Here is an 18,314-nt window from a genome sequence, read left to right as displayed (position 1 = left end):
CTCCTCTTTTATTACATAGTGTTAGGACTCATATACTCTAGTACTTTCACCCCCTCTTCTTCTGTTATTGTACTCACAATATTTTTCTTCCTTCCTTCCTTCCTTCCTCCTCCTCCTCTTCCCCTACTTCTTCCTCAAGATTAAAATCAGGGGCGTAGGCCTATGGTCAGTGTTAGGACTAAATACATAATTATAAATAAAAATAGTGTTACAAATAAAACCACAACCCTATTACAATGTGGACCTGTACAGAATTTTTACAAAATAAATTAACTTTTTTTTTTTAACAATACACAAAAAAGGCTTATTTGTGTCATTGAATCTTGTCTCTGTACTAAATGTAAATTCCTCCTCAGCTTGTGTCAGAGCCAAACATTTTAGGCCCCAATTTAATTTGATCATCATTACATTCTGATGTTGTCATCCATGTTTTATTTGATTTATAAAAATTTGATATGTTTCTACGATAACAGAGAGTGAGGCCTGCTGGTGAACAGAGGTGCAGCTTGTGAACAGGCAAGGCAGGCAACTTCTTGGGGCCCCAAGCCAAGAGGGGGCCCCCCGAGGGCTGACACACTTTACTCCACAGCAGTGTCTCATAAGGTGGCCAGTAACTACACCCTCCCCTCCTTCTCTCTCTGACAACCAATGGAGTATTTGCGATGACATCTCAGTAGGAAACCTCCCTATAGGGGCCCTGTGTTATTCTCAAAATTTGAATTGAAAATGAAAGCAAAGGAAAATGAAGAGGAGTTGTCAATCTGGAAGTGAAAAAAGAAAGAAAAAAAGATGATGAGGAAAAATAAAACAAACTTAGTAGTACAGACAGTATTGAAACTTCAAAACAATTAAGCCCGGGTGAAATTAACATCGTCTCCGAGAATAGACTTTTCATATGGGACATCAGTAATTAAAGCACGGGCCTTATAATGTGGGCTATAATTTTATGTATATTCATATTTTGTACTATATTTATATTGCATTTATTTCAAGTTATTTATGATGTTTTATACATGTATATTGTTAAGTTATACTTAAAATATTTGTATCGTCAATATCTGCTTTAGCACATACACATACTACTACTAGAAGTATGATACTGGATGCCTAAATTTCCCTCAGGATCAGTCTATATATCTATCTATCTAGATTATTTATAACATAATGTTGATGAACGCTTTGAGGGGGCCCCCTGCATGAAAGCTTTTGCTAGGGGCCCCAATAGACTCCAGACTCGCCACTGCAGGTGAATGTAAAACATGTGTGTTATAGACTTACATACAGACCAATATACAGACTTCTATGTAGACTTTTATACAGACATATACAGACTTATATACATACTTATATATAGACTTACATACAGTCTTATATAGACTTGTATACAGACTTACATACTTATCTATGGACTTACATACAGTTTTATATAGACTTGTATACAGACTTACATACATACTTATATATAGACTTACATACAGTCTTATATACAGTCTTATATATAAACTTACATACAGATTTATAAACAGTCTTATATACAATCTTCTAGACCTTTATACAGACTATGGTTATAGATCAGTGACCTGTGCTGACGTGTATGGGAGCCCTCTGATTCACGCATGCGCACAGCGACATGCACTACTCGGTGTCCTGTGAAGTTGGTCAGAGGCAGATGGAGCAAAAGCAGCCACCTGGATATTGGCTTTTCAACATAAAAGCACAACGTTCCATTTTACCGAGATACTTTGACGCACAAAACGCAAAATCATTTTTTGCAGAGATGTGAAAAATGCATTGTAAAGTAAAAAGTTTCTGAGTGTCTCATTTAATAGCGTCCGAGAACGTTTACTCGTCTGTAAGGACTTGTATTTTGAAATAGAGCGCCGGAAACTCCGGGTGTTTCGTTTCCCTCGTAACGTAGCGACCGGCGCTCCGGTGGAGTTTGACGTGGCACTCTGCTTCTTCCACCGAGGAGAGGACCGCTGGAACATTCAGGTAAATCACGCTGCGACACCGTTCACAACACGGACATGTGGACCCGGCCCCTCGCTCGGCTCCACCAACAACTTCCTAATCATTCTCTCGCTTCCGGTGCGGAGTTGGAAGAAAAACGGAGAGAAAAGTTTGTGTGTTGATTTCCGCGCTGCTAGCAAGATGCTTTCCGTGATTAATAGACACGTCACGTCGTCGCACTCCTCTGATGTAAAGCCAAAGGTGAAATGTTAACCTGCGATGTGGATACGTGCGTGAAGCTGGATGTGAATCGGTAAATGAAACCCACACAAAAAAACCCACGTAGGGATGCTTCATAACGGTTCCTTTGACGTGGCAGAATCTGGGAAGTGGCAGAACGACTTCACTATTGAGCTGAACAGTTACCAGCTGGTATTGATTTCTATCCATGTCTTTTTAATCAGCTGGGGGGGGGGGGATGTGTTGTGTAATTGGTTTATTGGGTTGTAATAAAGGGCGTCAAGGGTGTCGAGCACAGCTGTTGTTGTTGTTGACCCAGCTGTTCCTAGAAGTTTGTAAAAGACTTGACATATAAGTCGATAGTCTCCATGTACTGGGTGTGAAATGACAGCAGAGCTTGTAATCCACTGTTAAACACTTGTAAACAAGTGTTTTTCAATGGCTGACAGCAAAACAGAGAAGTTGACCCGCCACAGATAACTGCCTTATCTCTCAATAAGCAACACCAAAGGTCCATGTTACACCAGTAACGATGATTGCATGAGGTCAAACATTAGCTGTTGCTTATTTGGCTTGTAAACATCCCGGATTCATTCAACGAATACACAAACTTAAATAAGAAATGCCTGATGCAAACTGTACGTGGGTCCTGTGATCTTCTTCCTGCCCACGCCCCAAAGAAAAAACGAGGTCTTTGTTTTGAAATGAATTCTTGTCTTAACTTTTTATCTTTTCCACTTCACAGGCCGTCGAGGCTCATGCGTCTTGGAAGGAAGAAGGAAGTAACGGGCGTTGCATCGAGATGAGTCAGCAGGGTTATGTCGCCGCACCCCCGTACTCCCAGGCCCAGCCAGGGATGGGGGGCTACCAAGGTGGATTTGGGAGTGGTCCTACACAGCCCCTCTATGGGCACTACGGGGGGCCACCTCAGGCATTCACCGCTCCACCAGCAGGTAGAGGCCGTTTGCCATTATATTTCGAATGGTCCTCAAATTACACGGTTGTCAGGCTTTCAATTAACGGGTCTGCTCTTGCCAGTGGAAGCTGTGCATTACAGCTTATCAGTTGTAGTAAATTATACTTTTTTCTCCATAATAGCAGTAGAACCTTACAATTTCCCAGCTCTCAGAGATTACATTGGTTGTTTTGTGTGCATGAAAGAAACCAAATAATATGTTTTGCAAACTATGGCTCATAAGATGTCTTAGTTTTTTGCAGCTTATAATTCATCTGCTACACCACTGTGATAGAACGCATATTTAGAACCAACGGCACGAGCAAATATAGATAGTCAATTTCTTGTCATATTTCATAACTGTACACTGAAACAAGCTCTAAGTCAAGTGCAAACACGAGCACTGAAATGATGGTGTCATCTCACTCACTGCAGGAATGATGAAATCACCGGTTTCCTCTCCTGCCGGCATGCCTCCACCTCAAGTCGGCAGTTCGTACAATCCAAACGTCCAGCAGAATGGCGCTCATCCGCAAAGGTAACAGCGAATCTTCTCTGAAATCAAAACAAATAGGTTAAGAATGCGTAAAGTAACTACTGGATGTTGTTAGATCACTTTGTTTAACTGGGTAAGGAAAAAGTACTGGCTTGCTGTGATGATGCTCCACAGGCCTTTAAATTTGTTTTTATCTTTTTATTGTTAAAATTGTCTTAACAGATTATTTCAAAACAGCAAAGTTTACAGGCAACTGTGCTGCTCGTTTTACTGACATCATCCAACGTTGAATGAACTGTTATTAGCAGCTGTTAGCATGAGACACTTAATCAATATGAGACCACAGTACCCTTGCTGTAACTGTCCTTGTACTCCTCAGGTACCCTGCTCCACCAGCTGTATCTCCTGCTTATGGACAACCCCCACATGCCCCATACAACAGCATGGCCTCAACTGCCCCGCCTGCAGCTCAGCAGCTCACCAATCAGATGAGTGCTATGAACATGGGCAGCTATGGTAAGTTTGCTTTTTACAAATTTACACTGCTACTCATCCTACAGCAACATATGTTCACTTTTTGGAGGATTATGACTTTGGACAGGATCTCTTCATGGCTACATTACTAAATTATTACATTTACTATGAAAAAAAACTGGATCCAGAAGTACCAGTTCTATGATTAATATATTGTTGCAACTTTCCTCTTTGTGTAGCCCCAGGGCCCATGCAGAGCCCTCCTCCACCAACCGGCTCTGTAGCCCAACAGCCTTTCCAGGCGCCTCCTCCACCAGCGATGGGCCATCCACAGATGCTTCCTGGCCAGCAGTCACTCCACTCATCCCAGCAAATGCCCCCTCAGATGGGTCCACCGCAGTCACCCCAAATGAGCATGGGAGGCATGGGCAGTCCTTTTCCCGGCCCACCGCCTTCAGGCCCCGGAGGTTTTCAGCAGCCTGGTCCTGGACCCATTGGTCCACCAGGATACCCACAGCAAGCTGGTAACTCAGACTCTGCCACCAAACAAACAAAAAGAAAATGTGTCATTCAAGGGGTATTAGAATCAGATTGTTTTAGTTACTTGTTTAATTAGTTGTATAGCTGTAGATACATGGTCAAAGTAGTAGTGTGTCTGTGATGTGTATTTCTTTTTTGAAGTTGCTCTGCATAATAGAAATATTTTGTATGTCAAATAGTTCTATAAAACCAAAAGGATGACAGGAGAATAAATATTTGTCTTTCTGGTGAAGAAGTATTTGAGCAGTCAGATCAGAACTTATTCTACAGCTTACAAACAAAGCTTCAAGCACAGTTCATACTTGACACCTAAGCCAACAAATACCCTCTAATAGCCAGGATGTCTTGTGTCCATGTGCAGGTCAGTTTGGGGGTCACATGGCTGGGCCCCAGCAGGGCATGCAAGGGGCCTTCCCCGGAACACCGGGCGCACTGGCTGGCCCACCGCAGAAGAAACTGGACCCTGACTCTATCCCAAGCATAGTGAGTTGACAGCTAATCCCCCTGGGACCTCCTTCACATACCAACATACCACATATGTCATATTACATTTTCTGTCCTGAGCTAGTGGCTTATAAAATCCTCAAAAGGTGTGTGACAAAGGCATGTACTGTACATATTTTCTTTTGTTAACATTACAGGTAGTTTTTTAATCATTTCTTATTAATTATATTTCAGGTAATGGGATAATAATAAAGGAAATGATCTAGATTTACAGGAAAATGGTTGATGATCAAAGAATGTCATGTAGCTAGACTCTCCGCATTAATTACATATTCATTTAAAAATATGGTATTTACATACTTTGTCTGTTTTAGACTCAGATCATACAAGATGACCAGGCTAACCAAGGAGGACAGGTCTTCAGCACAAACATCAGAGGACAGGTTCCACCTCTGGTCACCACTGACTTCACAGCACAGGACCAGGGTAACCAAATTAACCCTTTAATTGCTAGATGTTTTGGGCTAAAGCTGCTTGATTTCATAGGGAATATTCACTTTTTGTATTTTTGTCTAGGCGGACAATCTTTCATTTATGTTGCGTTCCCAACTTAATTTAATCTGACCTAGCAACATCTATACTGATGCTTACACCTCGTAAAAACCTCACTAGTGTTACTTTTATATAGATACCAAGATTATTCATATTTACCATGTTGTTGCAGAGATATACTCTATTCAAGGTTCAGTGTGAAGGATTTAGTGACATCTAGTGGTGAAGTTGCATGGTGCAGCTGAATACCCCTCACCTCACCCTCCCCTTCCAAGCATGAAGGAGACCCCAATGGCAGCCTTCAGTTGTCATAAAAACTCAAAAGCTGTTTAGTTTGTCCAGTCTGGGCTCCTGTAAAAAACATGGCAGCCTCCGTAGAGAGGAGCCGCTCCTGATGTAAATATAAAGGGCTCATTCTAGGGTAAAGACAACAACAATTTGTACAATTTAGGTGATGACACTCTAGTGAAAACATCGTTATGATTATTTTATATTCAATTCCTGCCAATAGATCTCTTTCACCTAAATCCTACACACTGGACCTTTAATTTTGGTCATGTTATTTGCTAAAGCTCTGGATATTTGTAATGGATGGTAATCTGTTGCAAATGTAGGTGAAAATCCATTCATTTCTATTAATACGCTAAATGTCTGTGTTTTTGATAGAAGTTGAGCACATCAGGTTCAATAGTTTTTTATGTGGATTGGGGTACATACTTTAAGTTCAAGGCTTTTAATAGGTATCTCCTTGAGGATTATAAATATTGACTATTAGTTATTATAATAAATCTTAAATGCAGAACTATGTGAAAAGAATCATAATATCCAGGTCATTGAAAGTTGTTTTTGCTGATCCCAGGCAATGCCAGTCCCAGGTTCATGCGCTGCACCACCTACTCCCTCCCCTCCACCGCCGATCTGGCCAAGCAGTGCCAAGTGCCCCTGGCTTGCATCATTAAACCCTTTGCCACTTTGCCAAAGAATGAGGTAAGTTGTGGATATATATATATATATATATAAATCACGTGTTCAATTAGATCAAGAATACATAATCACTTGCTAATGTCAGTCAAAAAAAAAAGAGATGAGTCCTTGCAGCTTGGCTGTGAAAGAAATAAAATCATATTTGCCTCATGTCAAGTTATCCTCCATATCCAACTCTTGCAGAGAATGATAAATGCTAATATATGCCAGTGTCTTGACCACAGATGGAGATTTGTGGTGGTCAACCTTGTGTTAAAAGCATCCACTAAATGTAGCTCTCTGATAGATGTCTCTTTGTACTACAAAAGTGAATTTGTCCGGTGAATGACCCTCCTGTTGGATCACGTGTGGTCCAAGAATCCTGTCTTAGATACTTTCCCCCTACACTCGCCGTGTCCCAGGAACCAACCGGCCTTTTTAGGCAATGTTGGCTTTCTCTCATCTGGCTTGAGGCTAATTAGCTAATGTCAGATCTGCAGAGACCACTAGAGAAGAAAGGAGGTTTTATACAAAAGCAATCAGATGTAAGTGTCTTGTACTTTTTTGCCTCGAATCCAGCCAGTGCAGCATGGAGCAGATTCCCACCCGAAATACAAGAGTGAAACTAAATCCCAACTGAGTTTGTTATTCTAACTCAAAGGAGCACGGTGTTGTGTTTGGATGTTCAATTGATTTATTCATCATCCACCATATTTTGTTTACCGCACCGGTTAAACAGCTCTTAGACACTGTAGTGGTTCTCAAACTGGGGGGTGGGCTCCTCTAAAGCTGCTGCAGGAGGGGTGTGGACAACCAGGATTAAAATACAGAGTGAAACTAAGTTTAATGACCTTAGACACGGGGGAAGAATGAACTAGCAAAAGTGTGTATATTGTTGTTTCACCAAAAATCTATTTGGATCCTTTTGTTACGTTCCATATCATTGTTAATGGCTGATAAAAAACAGTGGTGGAGGACATGACAGAAAAAGTTTGAGCAGGACTGCTGTAAACACTTTAACTCATTTGAAGCAAATACTTTCAATTTGTTTTGTGTCAAACCACGCAGGGAACTTTAAATAGAAAGTGTTACATAGTGTTTGGTTAGCGAACTCTGTAACAGCGCTGTGGTTTATATATTAAACAGCTTCATGCTCATCATTCTTATTCAATAAGAGACTAAATGTTCTGTATATGAAAGTGCAGTGTGTATTGTTTGGGTGCCATGGAATGGAGACAGAGCAGAATTTAGTATGGTCCATGTATGGTTAAATGTTGCATTGCTGAAAACACGGGCGGCATCAGAAGAAATAAACCATTATAAATAATCTGTGTATCAGATATGGTTTTCTGTACATACTGAAGAATTTAGTTTAGTCATCGATTTCCTTTTAACAAACCTAGAATTAATTTGGGTGAAAACTTGAATTGAACTTGTATTGTGTACCTGTCTGTGTCTAGACTCCTCTATATGTTGTGGACCACGGTGAGACGGGCCCCATCCGCTGCAATCGATGCAAAGCCTACATGTGTCCCTACATGCAGTTTATCGATGGCGGCCGTCGCTACCAGTGCTCTTTCTGCAACTGTGTCAACGAAGGTACAGTACTACTATTTCATCCTGAAGACTTAGGCAAAAAAAGAAGAGAAACATGCGTTTGATTTAAATAACAAAAAAGTTAAAAACTCTATCAATATATTATGCAAACTTTGTGATTCACATATTTTGTTGTCCTACCCCAGTGCCAGCCTTCTTCTTCCAACATCTTGACCACATGGGCCGTAGGGTGGACTTCTACGAGAGGCCTGAGTTGTCCTTGGGATCCTACGAGTTTACAGCCACCATTGACTACTGCAAGGTACAGCACTTCTCAATACACACCACAGAGTGCATTAAGTTGATAGTTTGAGTTTATAGACAAGAGAGAGACAAGTTGATGAATTCAGGGTTTGTCTACTATGCACTGAAAAAAAAAAAAAAAAAAAAAGACATACAAATCAACTGTGTCCCCATGGAGGCTGCGGCTGTTGAGAACAACATCAGAGGGTCAGAGTACATTGGCAAAGCTGAGTCACTCCACTGGCCTACTTTTTTTTTGCTCTGTTTATTGAGACTTATAAACACTCTCTGTGGGCCAGCGATTAAACAAAAGCCTGCAAGGTGAGTGTCGTGTCGTGGCTCGTAACTGTGGAAACATAACAGTGTCTTACTGACACACACTCCACTGCCATTAACCTCCATTAAGGAATTCATACCTGGCACAGTCTTCTTACAGCTACACCAGCTCTGGTTGTTTGGGAACTAATAACAGAAACTTGAGGTGGAAGACTCCAGGGTTTGCACCCTAAGACCCTTAAAAACTGAATACAGGACTAAAAAGAGGAATCATTTGTTTGCACCAGACACTTATTTCCTCATTTCATTTTGAAATAAGGTATTTTATGCTGCATTCCTGTCAAGTCAAAATTAATCTCACCCTCTACCTTCATCTCCCGCAGAACAACAAGCGTCCGAATCCTCCCGCCTACATCTTCATGATCGACGTGTCCTATAACAACGTCAAGAGTGGCCTGGTCAAACTGATATGTGACGAGCTGAAGACTCTGCTGGAGAAGCTGCCCAGGTACATGATAACACACACACACACATTCACACAGTACAGGTAAACATATATTACTATATGTGCTTTATTACTTATTCCTCTTTTACACCAAAATGAGTGGGTATATGCAGGTTGTAAATGCAGAACTATATGCTGTTCACACTCAACATGCACTTTGCCAAAATAGGACATCCCTAAAGTCCTAAACATCAAGCCAACTATTTGTTCTCATCAGCTGAATATTCCTGCATGACGTTTTGCAGATGGTCGGTATCGGTCGAGGAGGGCGCCGCGGCTGCCAAGAACGGAAAATATTATAGTGCAGGCATGTGAAAGAAAAACAAAACAAAACAAAAAAGAAATAGCTGTACAGATGGCTCCGGTATTTGTGGTAACGGTTGTTCCGGAAGTGAGTTTTTTTGATTGATCGTGGCAGGAGAAGATGATTTACCTCACCTGGTTCCTTCGCTTTGCTTTATTAGCACCAGCAACAATATTTCCATATTTGTGTGATGCCATGACATCATCTCTTCAGCTGCGTTTGAATCTTCTCTTTTGTTTGTACAGGCACTAAATTAAAGGCATTAGACACACTGCAGTTTGATATGCTTCGTATAATTCTGCAGTGTTTGGCACGTTCACTCAAAATAAAGCCTGCGTCTGGTTAAAGTAAATGCAGATGTTCATTGTTGGTATTTCTAATCTCTGCCTGGTATTAGAAAGGATAACATCAAATCTGAATCTATTATTTCCAACAGCACCCATGACTAATGTTCCCATAGGGGTCTGGGATCGCAGTTAACCAGTGGCATACGTTCTGCTCCGAAACCACATTACATGTTCCCCGGTGCGTCTGCGTGATTTAAGTAGAGCGGCTGACAAACTGCAGTTGGCAGTGTCAGTGAGGAATGCTTTTAAATTACTGTGATGGTGAAGGGTTTTGATGTATGGTGCTGGTTCAGCGGAGCTACCAGTTCCACACCCGAATCCAGAGAGTTCTGGTAAACGTCAGAGGTTTTATTTTTCCATTATATGTTGCACCGATACACAAAAATGAAGCATAGTTGGTTCACAGACTGTATTCACTGTATATATCTTTATATACAGTCTATATATAGATAGTATGTATAATGATAATCTATCGCAAGTTGTAAGAGTGAGAAACAGAAAGAGCAAAAGAAAATAGCAGGCATGGGTCAATGGGCTTAGTTGTTTTCTTGAAGAACCAAAAATTACTTGGACATGGACACACACACATAAACAAGTCCATATTGGATGTTCTTTCAATCCTGAAAGGATGTTTATACTTGACCATGTACCATGGCTGGGAAAGGACTTTCTAATAGCTGAAATGGTGCTTGAAAGTCATGTGCAAACCCAGATTTTCATCCTGTGTTTTCGCTTGCTTCAAAGTACCAGTTTCCTCAATATTTAAATAACAGCTTCTATTTTTTCCTGTTATGTTGCGTTATTGCGGGAGGAAAAAAATGTAGTAGACATGCAGTGGGATCCAAGCAGTGAACTCAGGGTGACTTGTCTCGAACAAAATTGAATTTATCCACTGCAGACATTTGAATAAACATTTCCAATGATGTCCCAGAACACACTGAAGTTCACAGACCCTTGTCTCTTCTCCCTTACCAGAGAGGAAGGTGAGGAGAGCTCGGCGATTAAAGTGGGCTTCGTCACCTACAACAAGGTCCTGCACTTCTACAACGTGAAGAGCGCTTTGGCCCAGCCCCAGATGATGGTGGTGTCGGACACGGAGGACGTGTTCGTCCCGCTGCTTGACGGCTTCCTCGTCAACTTCCAGGAGTCGAGGGCTGTTATCGTAAAGTAAGAAGCAACTCATTGTTAGTTTTGGGGAAAATGTTCCGGTTAAGAAGTTGACAAGTTATCCCCAACAGTTTGATCCATGTTATCTCTACATAAGTTTTACTTTTTGCTTCGAGGTTAACAAGGCTTCAGTTGAATATTTAAAGAACAACATTTTTTAAGTAAAAGATTATGCCCGAGAAAGACAAAATATAGAAATCAATATTGGAGGTTTTTACTTAAATACTGTGAAGTACAGGCAAATTGCTGAGCAAGCCATAATCCTGTCCCCTTGTCTGCAGCCTCCTGGACCAGATCCCTGACATGTTTGCAGACACCAACGAGAGTGAAACGGTCTTTGCTCCCGTCATCCAGGCCGGCGTGGAGGCATTTAAGGTCAGCCCCCACGCGGTGACATCTGTCAGCATTGGGTGGAAGATTAGGAGGCTACAGCAACCTCCTCGAACTATGAGAGGCTGCTGTAGCTTTAGATATGGAAGAAATCTATTAGGTTGATTTGACTTTTTGTTAATTGTATCTCAGATTGTATCTTTGTACCAAAGCCAAAACACACAATGGTGTGTTTTTCCTGAGGTCAATTTAAAGCTAATCGAAAGGAAAAAAATACACTGCAACCACCCCCACAAGATCGTTTCAATTTGTCAAAACATATCAGATGTGTGGAACGACTTCGGCACTTTTGTCTGAACTCGATTCAGCAACTTTCTTTTTCCTGATGTTTGTGTTTACGTTCAAGTCCAGTAAACCTTCCCAGTGATATGAGGTCAGTGTTTGGCGCAGACCAAAGGAAACATTCTCACAGCTTTTTATTGGAAACAGTAATATTACACACTAGCAAATAGCCTTGTTTATTTTTCTATGCCTCTTGGTGTTTAATAATACAAAATAAGAGTATTGCTCACGTCTTTATCTTCTCTTTATCAGTTTATTTGACAACCACAAGGTAATGCTTTAAAAATAAAAGATGATTATCATTATAATTATTTGAGTACTGCCCCCCCCCCTTCATGGTTTCACTCTATTGCTACAAACAACACATCAGGAAAGAACACACTACACACCTTTTAGTTTGACCTTCTTTTGGAGATTTCATCTTTCCCCTCTCTCGTCACTCTGCCACCTCCAGGCCGCAGAATGTAGCGGAAAGATCTTCCTCTTCCACTCCTCCATGCCCACGGCCGAGGCTCCTGGCAAACTCAAGAACAGGGATGACAAAAAGCTGGTCAACACAGAGAAAGAGAAAGTGAGTCGTTTTTTTTTTTTTTATTGTGTTGAGTGGACTTGACTGGCGGAATTTTTTTTTTTTTTAATAACATACCCTCTTCTGTCAAGAGGGTTTAGATTTTATTTTGAAAATGATTAAATTTACACTGATCTGAGGGGACTGCTGACTTACCCAGCAGGATTGTCTGTTTTCTCATAGAACCTGTTCCAGCCTCAGAAAGGAGTGTATGAGCAACTGTCGAAGGACTGTGTGGCACAGGGCTGCTGCGTGGATCTCTTCCTCTTCCCCAGCCAGTACCTCGACTTGGCAACCATGGGTGATGTGCCCTCGCACACCGGAGGCTCCGTTTACAAGTACAACAACTTTCAGGTACAAGATACAGTATATGGACAAACATTTTTTCAGTTTTTATTTCTTGTAATTACGATATGAAGCAATAACTTCACGGGCGAAGGCATCTGCAGCTTATAAAACCTTTCTGTGTACACATAATAACATTGGCATGGTACCCACAGTTTAATATAACTGCCCGAAAGGAATAGTGCAACAAGCATGGGAAACGGCTCCAAGCTGTACAAACACACCACAGACCAAAGAAGTACTGTTCTGTTGAACACGCACATTGTCTAAACAAACACTGACATACTTCATTAATAACACTGCAATGTAGGCATTACACATAAAACACTTAAATCTTCAATTCTAGTGTTCATTTATATTTCTTACTTTTGGCCAGAATGATGTTTCAGTAAAGCTTTTCTTGGTTTTAAATTAAATTACTTGTATTGAGGTTAATTTATGAGCCACCGTGTCATTGACAGTGTAGATCAACTATTGACAATACTGCCACCTGCTGGTTAGAGCTTATGCAGATCACATGCCGGATCGGCTGCTCACCCAAGTGCACTTCTTCTTTCCAGGTGGAGACAGATGGGGAGCATTTCCTGAGAGACCTCAGGAAAGATGTGCAGAAGAGCATCGGATTTGACGCCATCATGCGTGTTCGCACCAGTACAGGTAAGGAATAGTGCAGGATTTTCCATCTGGTGTCTTAATTAGACAAGATTATCCTTGTGCTATAAGGTTTGACCTCCCTGTACTTCACGTTTCTGTCTTCAGGCTTCAGAGCCACAGACTTCTTCGGTGCCATCCACATGAACAACACCACAGATGTTGAGATGGCGGCCGTGGACTGTGACAAGGCCTTGACCGTCGAGTTCAAGCACGACGATACGCTCAGCGAGGAGACCGGAGCACTCGTGCAGGTAGCTTATGTCTTTTTCCTTTCTGTCCGTCAGATATGAAATCTCCAAGGTCTGCTTCTAACATCTGTTTGCACGTGTCTTTTCCCAGTGTGCCTTCCTGTACACCACCATCAGCGGCCAGCGACGCCTGCGTATCCACAACCTCAGTCTGAACTGCAGCTCGCAGTTGTCAGAGCTGTACAAGGGCTGCGAGACGGACTCGCTCATCAACTTCTTTGCCAAATCAGGTGACTGGCCTTTTACATTTAATGAGAAAAGGGAACTATGATAGTTTCCCCCACACGAATGCTATCATTTTGTCTTTCACGTCAAGTTTGCATTTAAAGCACTTTTTTTTTTTACGGCCAAATGCAGAAATTCTGTACTTTCCATCTTATGATCTATGAACAGTCCATTATTAAAGGAGGCAGCCTTCCTATAGAGTCAGCGCTCTTTATTTTGGGGGGGTGTAATGTAGTGCAGACGTAGCCTGCTGATGCAGAGCTAATGCTCACCGACTTGTGAGGAAAAGAAGAATGAGCTGTGAAAGTAAGGAACACATGTTTCAAATTAGGAACAGATAACACAAAGCCTGCCATAAAACTTAGTTGTAGTCCTGATGTCGAGTTGCCTTCTTTCCCTGCTAATCTCCCTTGTACTCCCTCTTCCCAATTTAAAATCCTCCTTTTTGCGGTTTATTCCTCTTTCTTATTAACTCTTTTCTTCCCCATTCCCCCTCTCTCGTATTTTCACTGTTTTTCCCGTGCCCACTCAGCTTACCGTGCCATATTGAGCCAGCCTCTAAAGAATGTGAGGGAAATCCTGGTCAACCAGACAGCCCACATGTTGGCCTGTTACAGGAAGAACTGCGCCACCCCTTCCGCCGCCAGCCAGGTCAGTGCGGAGTGGCACCTGTAATGCAGGCAGTCTTTGATTTGACGTCACAACAAGATACGTTTAGGTTTGACGTGTCTGTAATTGTTATTTCACAAGGACATCTATTATGTATGTCACTAAACATTGTTATGCATGTGTCCATATTTAGCTGATCCTGCCGAGCACCATGAAGGTGTTCCCAGTCTACATGAACAGCCTGATGAAAACAGCCCCCTTGGTGTCTAGCACGGAGCTCTCGACAGACGACAGGGCCCATCTGAGGCAGTCGGTCATGGCCATGGGGGTGGAGGACACACAGCTGCTGCTCTACCCTCGCCTCATCCCACTGGTGAGGGTCACACTAACTTTGTTTCCATGCTTGGTTTTCAGTCATACTGTCGAGATAAGGCCCTGCATACTCATTTATCTCATCCTGAATATTCTCTTAAACAAGACATTCAATGCTTTTTCCTGTTCCATGCTGTTGTATAGGTTTTTGTGTTGGTAAAAGGTTTGAAAGTTAAAAAGGCCAAAAGTCAGTTTCCCAAGTTTGACCAAAGTACTTTTCGAACTTTACCATTTCAGTGGGAAACGTCAGACTCTGTTGAAATCTTAATCAACTCTGTGTTTTTTCTTTTTAAAAGCACAACGTGGACGTTGGAGGCGATGCTCTGCCCGCTTCGGTGCGCTGTTCAGAGGAGTCTCTTGCCGACTCTGGCATGTTCCTGCTGGAGAACGGCCACTCCGTGTTTCTGTGGTTGGGCCAAGCAAGCCCCCCTGACATCATCCAGAGCATCTTCAACCTGCCCTCCCTCGCCCACCTGCAAGCAAACATGGTCAGAATTCATTTAAATAGCACTTAGATCTCACACACACTTATAAACCAGATAAAACAGTACAATATGAATCCTTTGATGCAGCCAGGAAGTAGAACAGCTTCACATGTGTAACCTGTAAAGTGTTCTACCCTGATGAAGTCAACAATAGTTCTAAAATATGTAAACCTCATGCCGGGTTCAAACAGAGATATTTATTTTTCCAAGACAAACGTAAAACATGTTGTTCTGGTCCACGTGGGGAAGGAGGCAGAAAATCATTAACAGCGTTTGAAGTTCACTGGTGTTAATAAAATAAGTAAATAAAAATCACAACTTGTTTTCCAGCCTTAAATGAGATATTTGATTTTTCATTGACAAACCTTGTAATTGTTCTTTTTTCAGTTTTCGCTGCCAGAGCTGGACAACCCACTGTCAAAGAAAGTCCGATCTATCATCAATGGCCTGCTTGAAAAGAGGCCGAACTCCATGAAGGTAAGCAAACGATTATTGTAAACCAGCAACTTAGTCCATTTTGTGCTTTAAAAAACTATTTGCCCTCAGACAGTTGAAGTTAATTCAAGACGTAACACTTTGGTAGTGGAAAACCGCCAAAGATAAATACTATGGAGCTTTTCCATGACCTCTGCCTCCCCCTGGTGGATTTAGTATGTAAATACAAGACGCCCCAAGGACCCATTCTTTTCCCAAAGCACAATTTAAGGATCCATATTTCAACCACATTAACTTTGTCAAATGTCAACAATGCAACTTATATTTCTTTACGTCCAAAATGTCATTGTGCCACTAGTGACTGCATTTTAAATGGAATCTGTTTCCTCTCCGCTCAGCTCGTCATCGTGAGGCAGAAGGACAAGCCCGAGCTGTTATTCCGTCAGTTCCTCGTGGAGGATAAAAGTCTGCTCGGCGGCGCCTCCTACCAAGACTTCCTTTGCCACGTTCACCGGGAGATCAGGCAGCTGCTCACCTAATTTAAAGTCCAAACGCCCGTGTCCTCAAGTGTCCCCATGTTTTCTACCCATCCGGGTAGAAAACACAGGATCTAATGGACCGTGCACAGATCTCACAGGGTCAGTCCATTTGAAATTGTCAGGACAGTGCTTTTTATGGGGTTTTATAAAAAGACAAGAGGGAACAAGGATCCGGGAGATTCCTCCTCCAGTGTCCACAGCTGCCTTTCACATACACACACGGTATGATCTCCAAATAACGACTTGTCGCTCGAGGAGCTTCCGAGTAAATCTGTCAGAATTAAATGGACAACACATCTCGTGTTTCCCGCATTGGATACTTGGCGTGATGGACAGTGGAGACGGTAATAACATCAGTGCCTGCGGCTGAAATGCATTTTGGCAGAAAGCCCACTGGCATAAGCAATAGAGCATCTATCTCCACTGTGTTTAAGTTGATTTAAGCCCTTTTTCATTTCACTATGTAGATTTACAGCGTCTGGATAACACGGGGGGTTATTTGTAGATGTTTGCCAGTATTCGTTACCCTCAGATAAAGACTTAATATTTAAAGAGTTCTCAGAATCTCATTTTAAAATATTGATTTCATTTTAAACAATAAACTCTGTAAGACAATTTATAATATTTAATTTCTTTTCTGCATTTTATCTCATTATCTCTCTCATGTCATTAACCTTTAGTCAATGTATCTGCGGTAGTCGGTTATTTCATAATTTAGCAGAAACATTGGCAGGATAAAGTGTTTTTCCCCGTCATTACACCGTGAGTAATGAGAAGCATTTGATTCACACAGGCCCACACCAAAGAAAAGAGAAAAAAGATTCTTTGACCTTTTATGGCCGAGACTTGATCTTCACAATGTGCAGTGACGCAGAAACTGTTCTGGTGTTCTGAGATTACAGGGAAACCAACGCAGCTGTGGCTCCACAAAGGAAACAAGAGAAACTCCACTTTTCCCTGTAGAAGAGTCCGAATAGGTCGTAAAAAAAACTAAAACCATTTATAATGGTATCGAGTAAAAGGACTTAACATGATGCCCAGAGAGAAGACGATGTGACAGGGGCCACGTATCAAGCTTTTCCCTCGAACTGTCACATTAAACTTTGTTATTTATTCTTGTTGGAGAGATATATTTTGACAAGCAACTTACAAAAATACGAAAAAACAGCGCCAGCGATTTAAAATCTTCTGTCTGGACTGACAATCAGACTTCAGCTCACGGTTCAAATGTAGTAATTTACTTTTATTACTCAAATAAACTTGTAAGATTTCATAGTTAACGAGTTATATCATCATTCTGCATTGCCTTGCTTGTTTTTTTTTATACCGGTTGATCATTTCTTTGCAATGCAGATTCTTCATTTGACAAATATCGGACCATCTTGTGTGTGTGGCCCACGAGGTCTTTTTTGTACATGAAATGCGCAACTTGTGTTGTCAAAGATATTCCTATCTGCCTTAAGTTGATATAATACATGTAGTTGTGGGGAAAAAAATGATGTCCAAATGTATATGTCCCTTTTAACGTCCGTGGCTGATTTAAGTCCATCTTCAGTATTTGGTTTTATATGCAAAACGTATCTCAGGTAATTTCAGTACCTTTCCATTTTTTAGTTGGGAGCAATGATTCGAGTTGAACTGGAAAGATGGATGTTCTGGGTTTTGTTTGTTTGTTTTGAGTGGAATTGTGGGAGATGATGGATTGGCGTGGCCCAGTACTTTCATTCCAAACCCTAAAGAAAACTTTGTCTAATTAAATCTTTGCTGTTGCAAAAACTGTTGCTGCTGACATTGTTTTTTTTTTTAAACGTTGACACCTACAGTTTGAGATAAATGATAAAGTTACAGATCTGTAAGTAGGAATATGTTCTCCTGACATTATCGAATGAGCTCGCTAACCATAATTTAAACGCTCAAATTGCTGATTGGTGGATATTTACAATTAGAAACCCATTGCACACTATCCAATAAAGTACATACAGGCAAAACTACAAAGACCTGATCTTACATGAGCAATAACCTTGATATTTACTCTTTAATTTCTCCATATACAGCAAACATACACAAAACGTCTGTAGATGTAGAATTTATTTTTGTTTTGTTTGTTAAA

At 41.4% G+C, this 18,314-nt stretch overlaps 2 protein-coding genes across 3 annotated transcripts in view; one reads left to right on the top strand and one right to left on the bottom strand.

The window, feature by feature from the left end:
- Positions 1 to 117: 117 nt before the first annotated feature.
- The window catches only part of kcnip4 (Kv channel interacting protein 4), a 140,514-nt gene continuing 122,317 nt past the window's right edge, over positions 118 to 18,314 (bottom strand). Inside the window, exon 10 of the mRNA XM_034568694.1 lies at positions 118 to 136. The gene's annotated coding sequence lies outside the window, so the exon portion shown is untranslated. The remainder of the gene's footprint in view (positions 137 to 18,314) is intronic.
- On the top strand, positions 1,905 to 17,690 carry sec24d (SEC24 homolog D, COPII coat complex component). 2 transcript variants are annotated; one of them, XM_034568687.1, is made up of 23 exons: positions 1,905 to 1,992; positions 2,936 to 3,143; positions 3,581 to 3,683; positions 4,021 to 4,157; positions 4,355 to 4,639; positions 5,017 to 5,138; positions 5,474 to 5,585; positions 6,511 to 6,638; positions 8,075 to 8,213; positions 8,357 to 8,472; positions 9,113 to 9,237; positions 10,861 to 11,052; positions 11,334 to 11,427; positions 12,179 to 12,295; positions 12,476 to 12,646; positions 13,198 to 13,294; positions 13,397 to 13,542; positions 13,631 to 13,769; positions 14,297 to 14,415; positions 14,567 to 14,746; positions 15,042 to 15,233; positions 15,618 to 15,707; positions 16,064 to 17,690. In XM_034568687.1, exons 2-23 carry the CDS (start codon positions 2,993 to 2,995, stop codon positions 16,202 to 16,204), a joined length of 3,096 nt encoding a protein of 1,031 aa, XP_034424578.1. In that variant the 5' UTR covers positions 1,905 to 1,992; positions 2,936 to 2,992; the 3' UTR covers positions 16,205 to 17,690. The 2 variants fall into 2 exon arrangements, with proteins under 2 accessions (XP_034424578.1, XP_034424579.1); XM_034568688.1 differs by having other exon boundaries at positions 10,861 to 11,045; positions 11,327 to 11,427; positions 16,064 to 16,254.

Source organism: Hippoglossus hippoglossus, chromosome 18 (genome assembly GCF_009819705.1).
Source record: "Hippoglossus hippoglossus isolate fHipHip1 chromosome 18, fHipHip1.pri, whole genome shotgun sequence".
NCBI lineage: Eukaryota > Metazoa > Chordata > Actinopteri > Pleuronectiformes > Pleuronectidae > Hippoglossus > Hippoglossus hippoglossus.
The sequence above is the reverse complement of the archived record's forward strand: the minus strand, read 5'-3'. Positions and strand labels throughout refer to the sequence as shown.

Excerpts from the sequence above, each read along its gene's own strand:
- sec24d (XM_034568687.1), top strand. The coding sequence starts at position 2,993 with ATGAGTCAGCAGGGTTATGTCGCCGCACCCCCGTACTCCCAGGCCCAG. Across the intron at positions 3,684-4,020 it reads AATGGCGCTCATCCGCAAAG|GTACCCTGCTCCACCAGCTG; the intron begins GTAACAGCGAAT and ends TGTACTCCTCAG. Across the intron at positions 11,053-11,333 it reads TCGAGGGCTGTTATCGTAAA|CCTCCTGGACCAGATCCCTG; the intron begins GTAAGAAGCAAC and ends CCTTGTCTGCAG.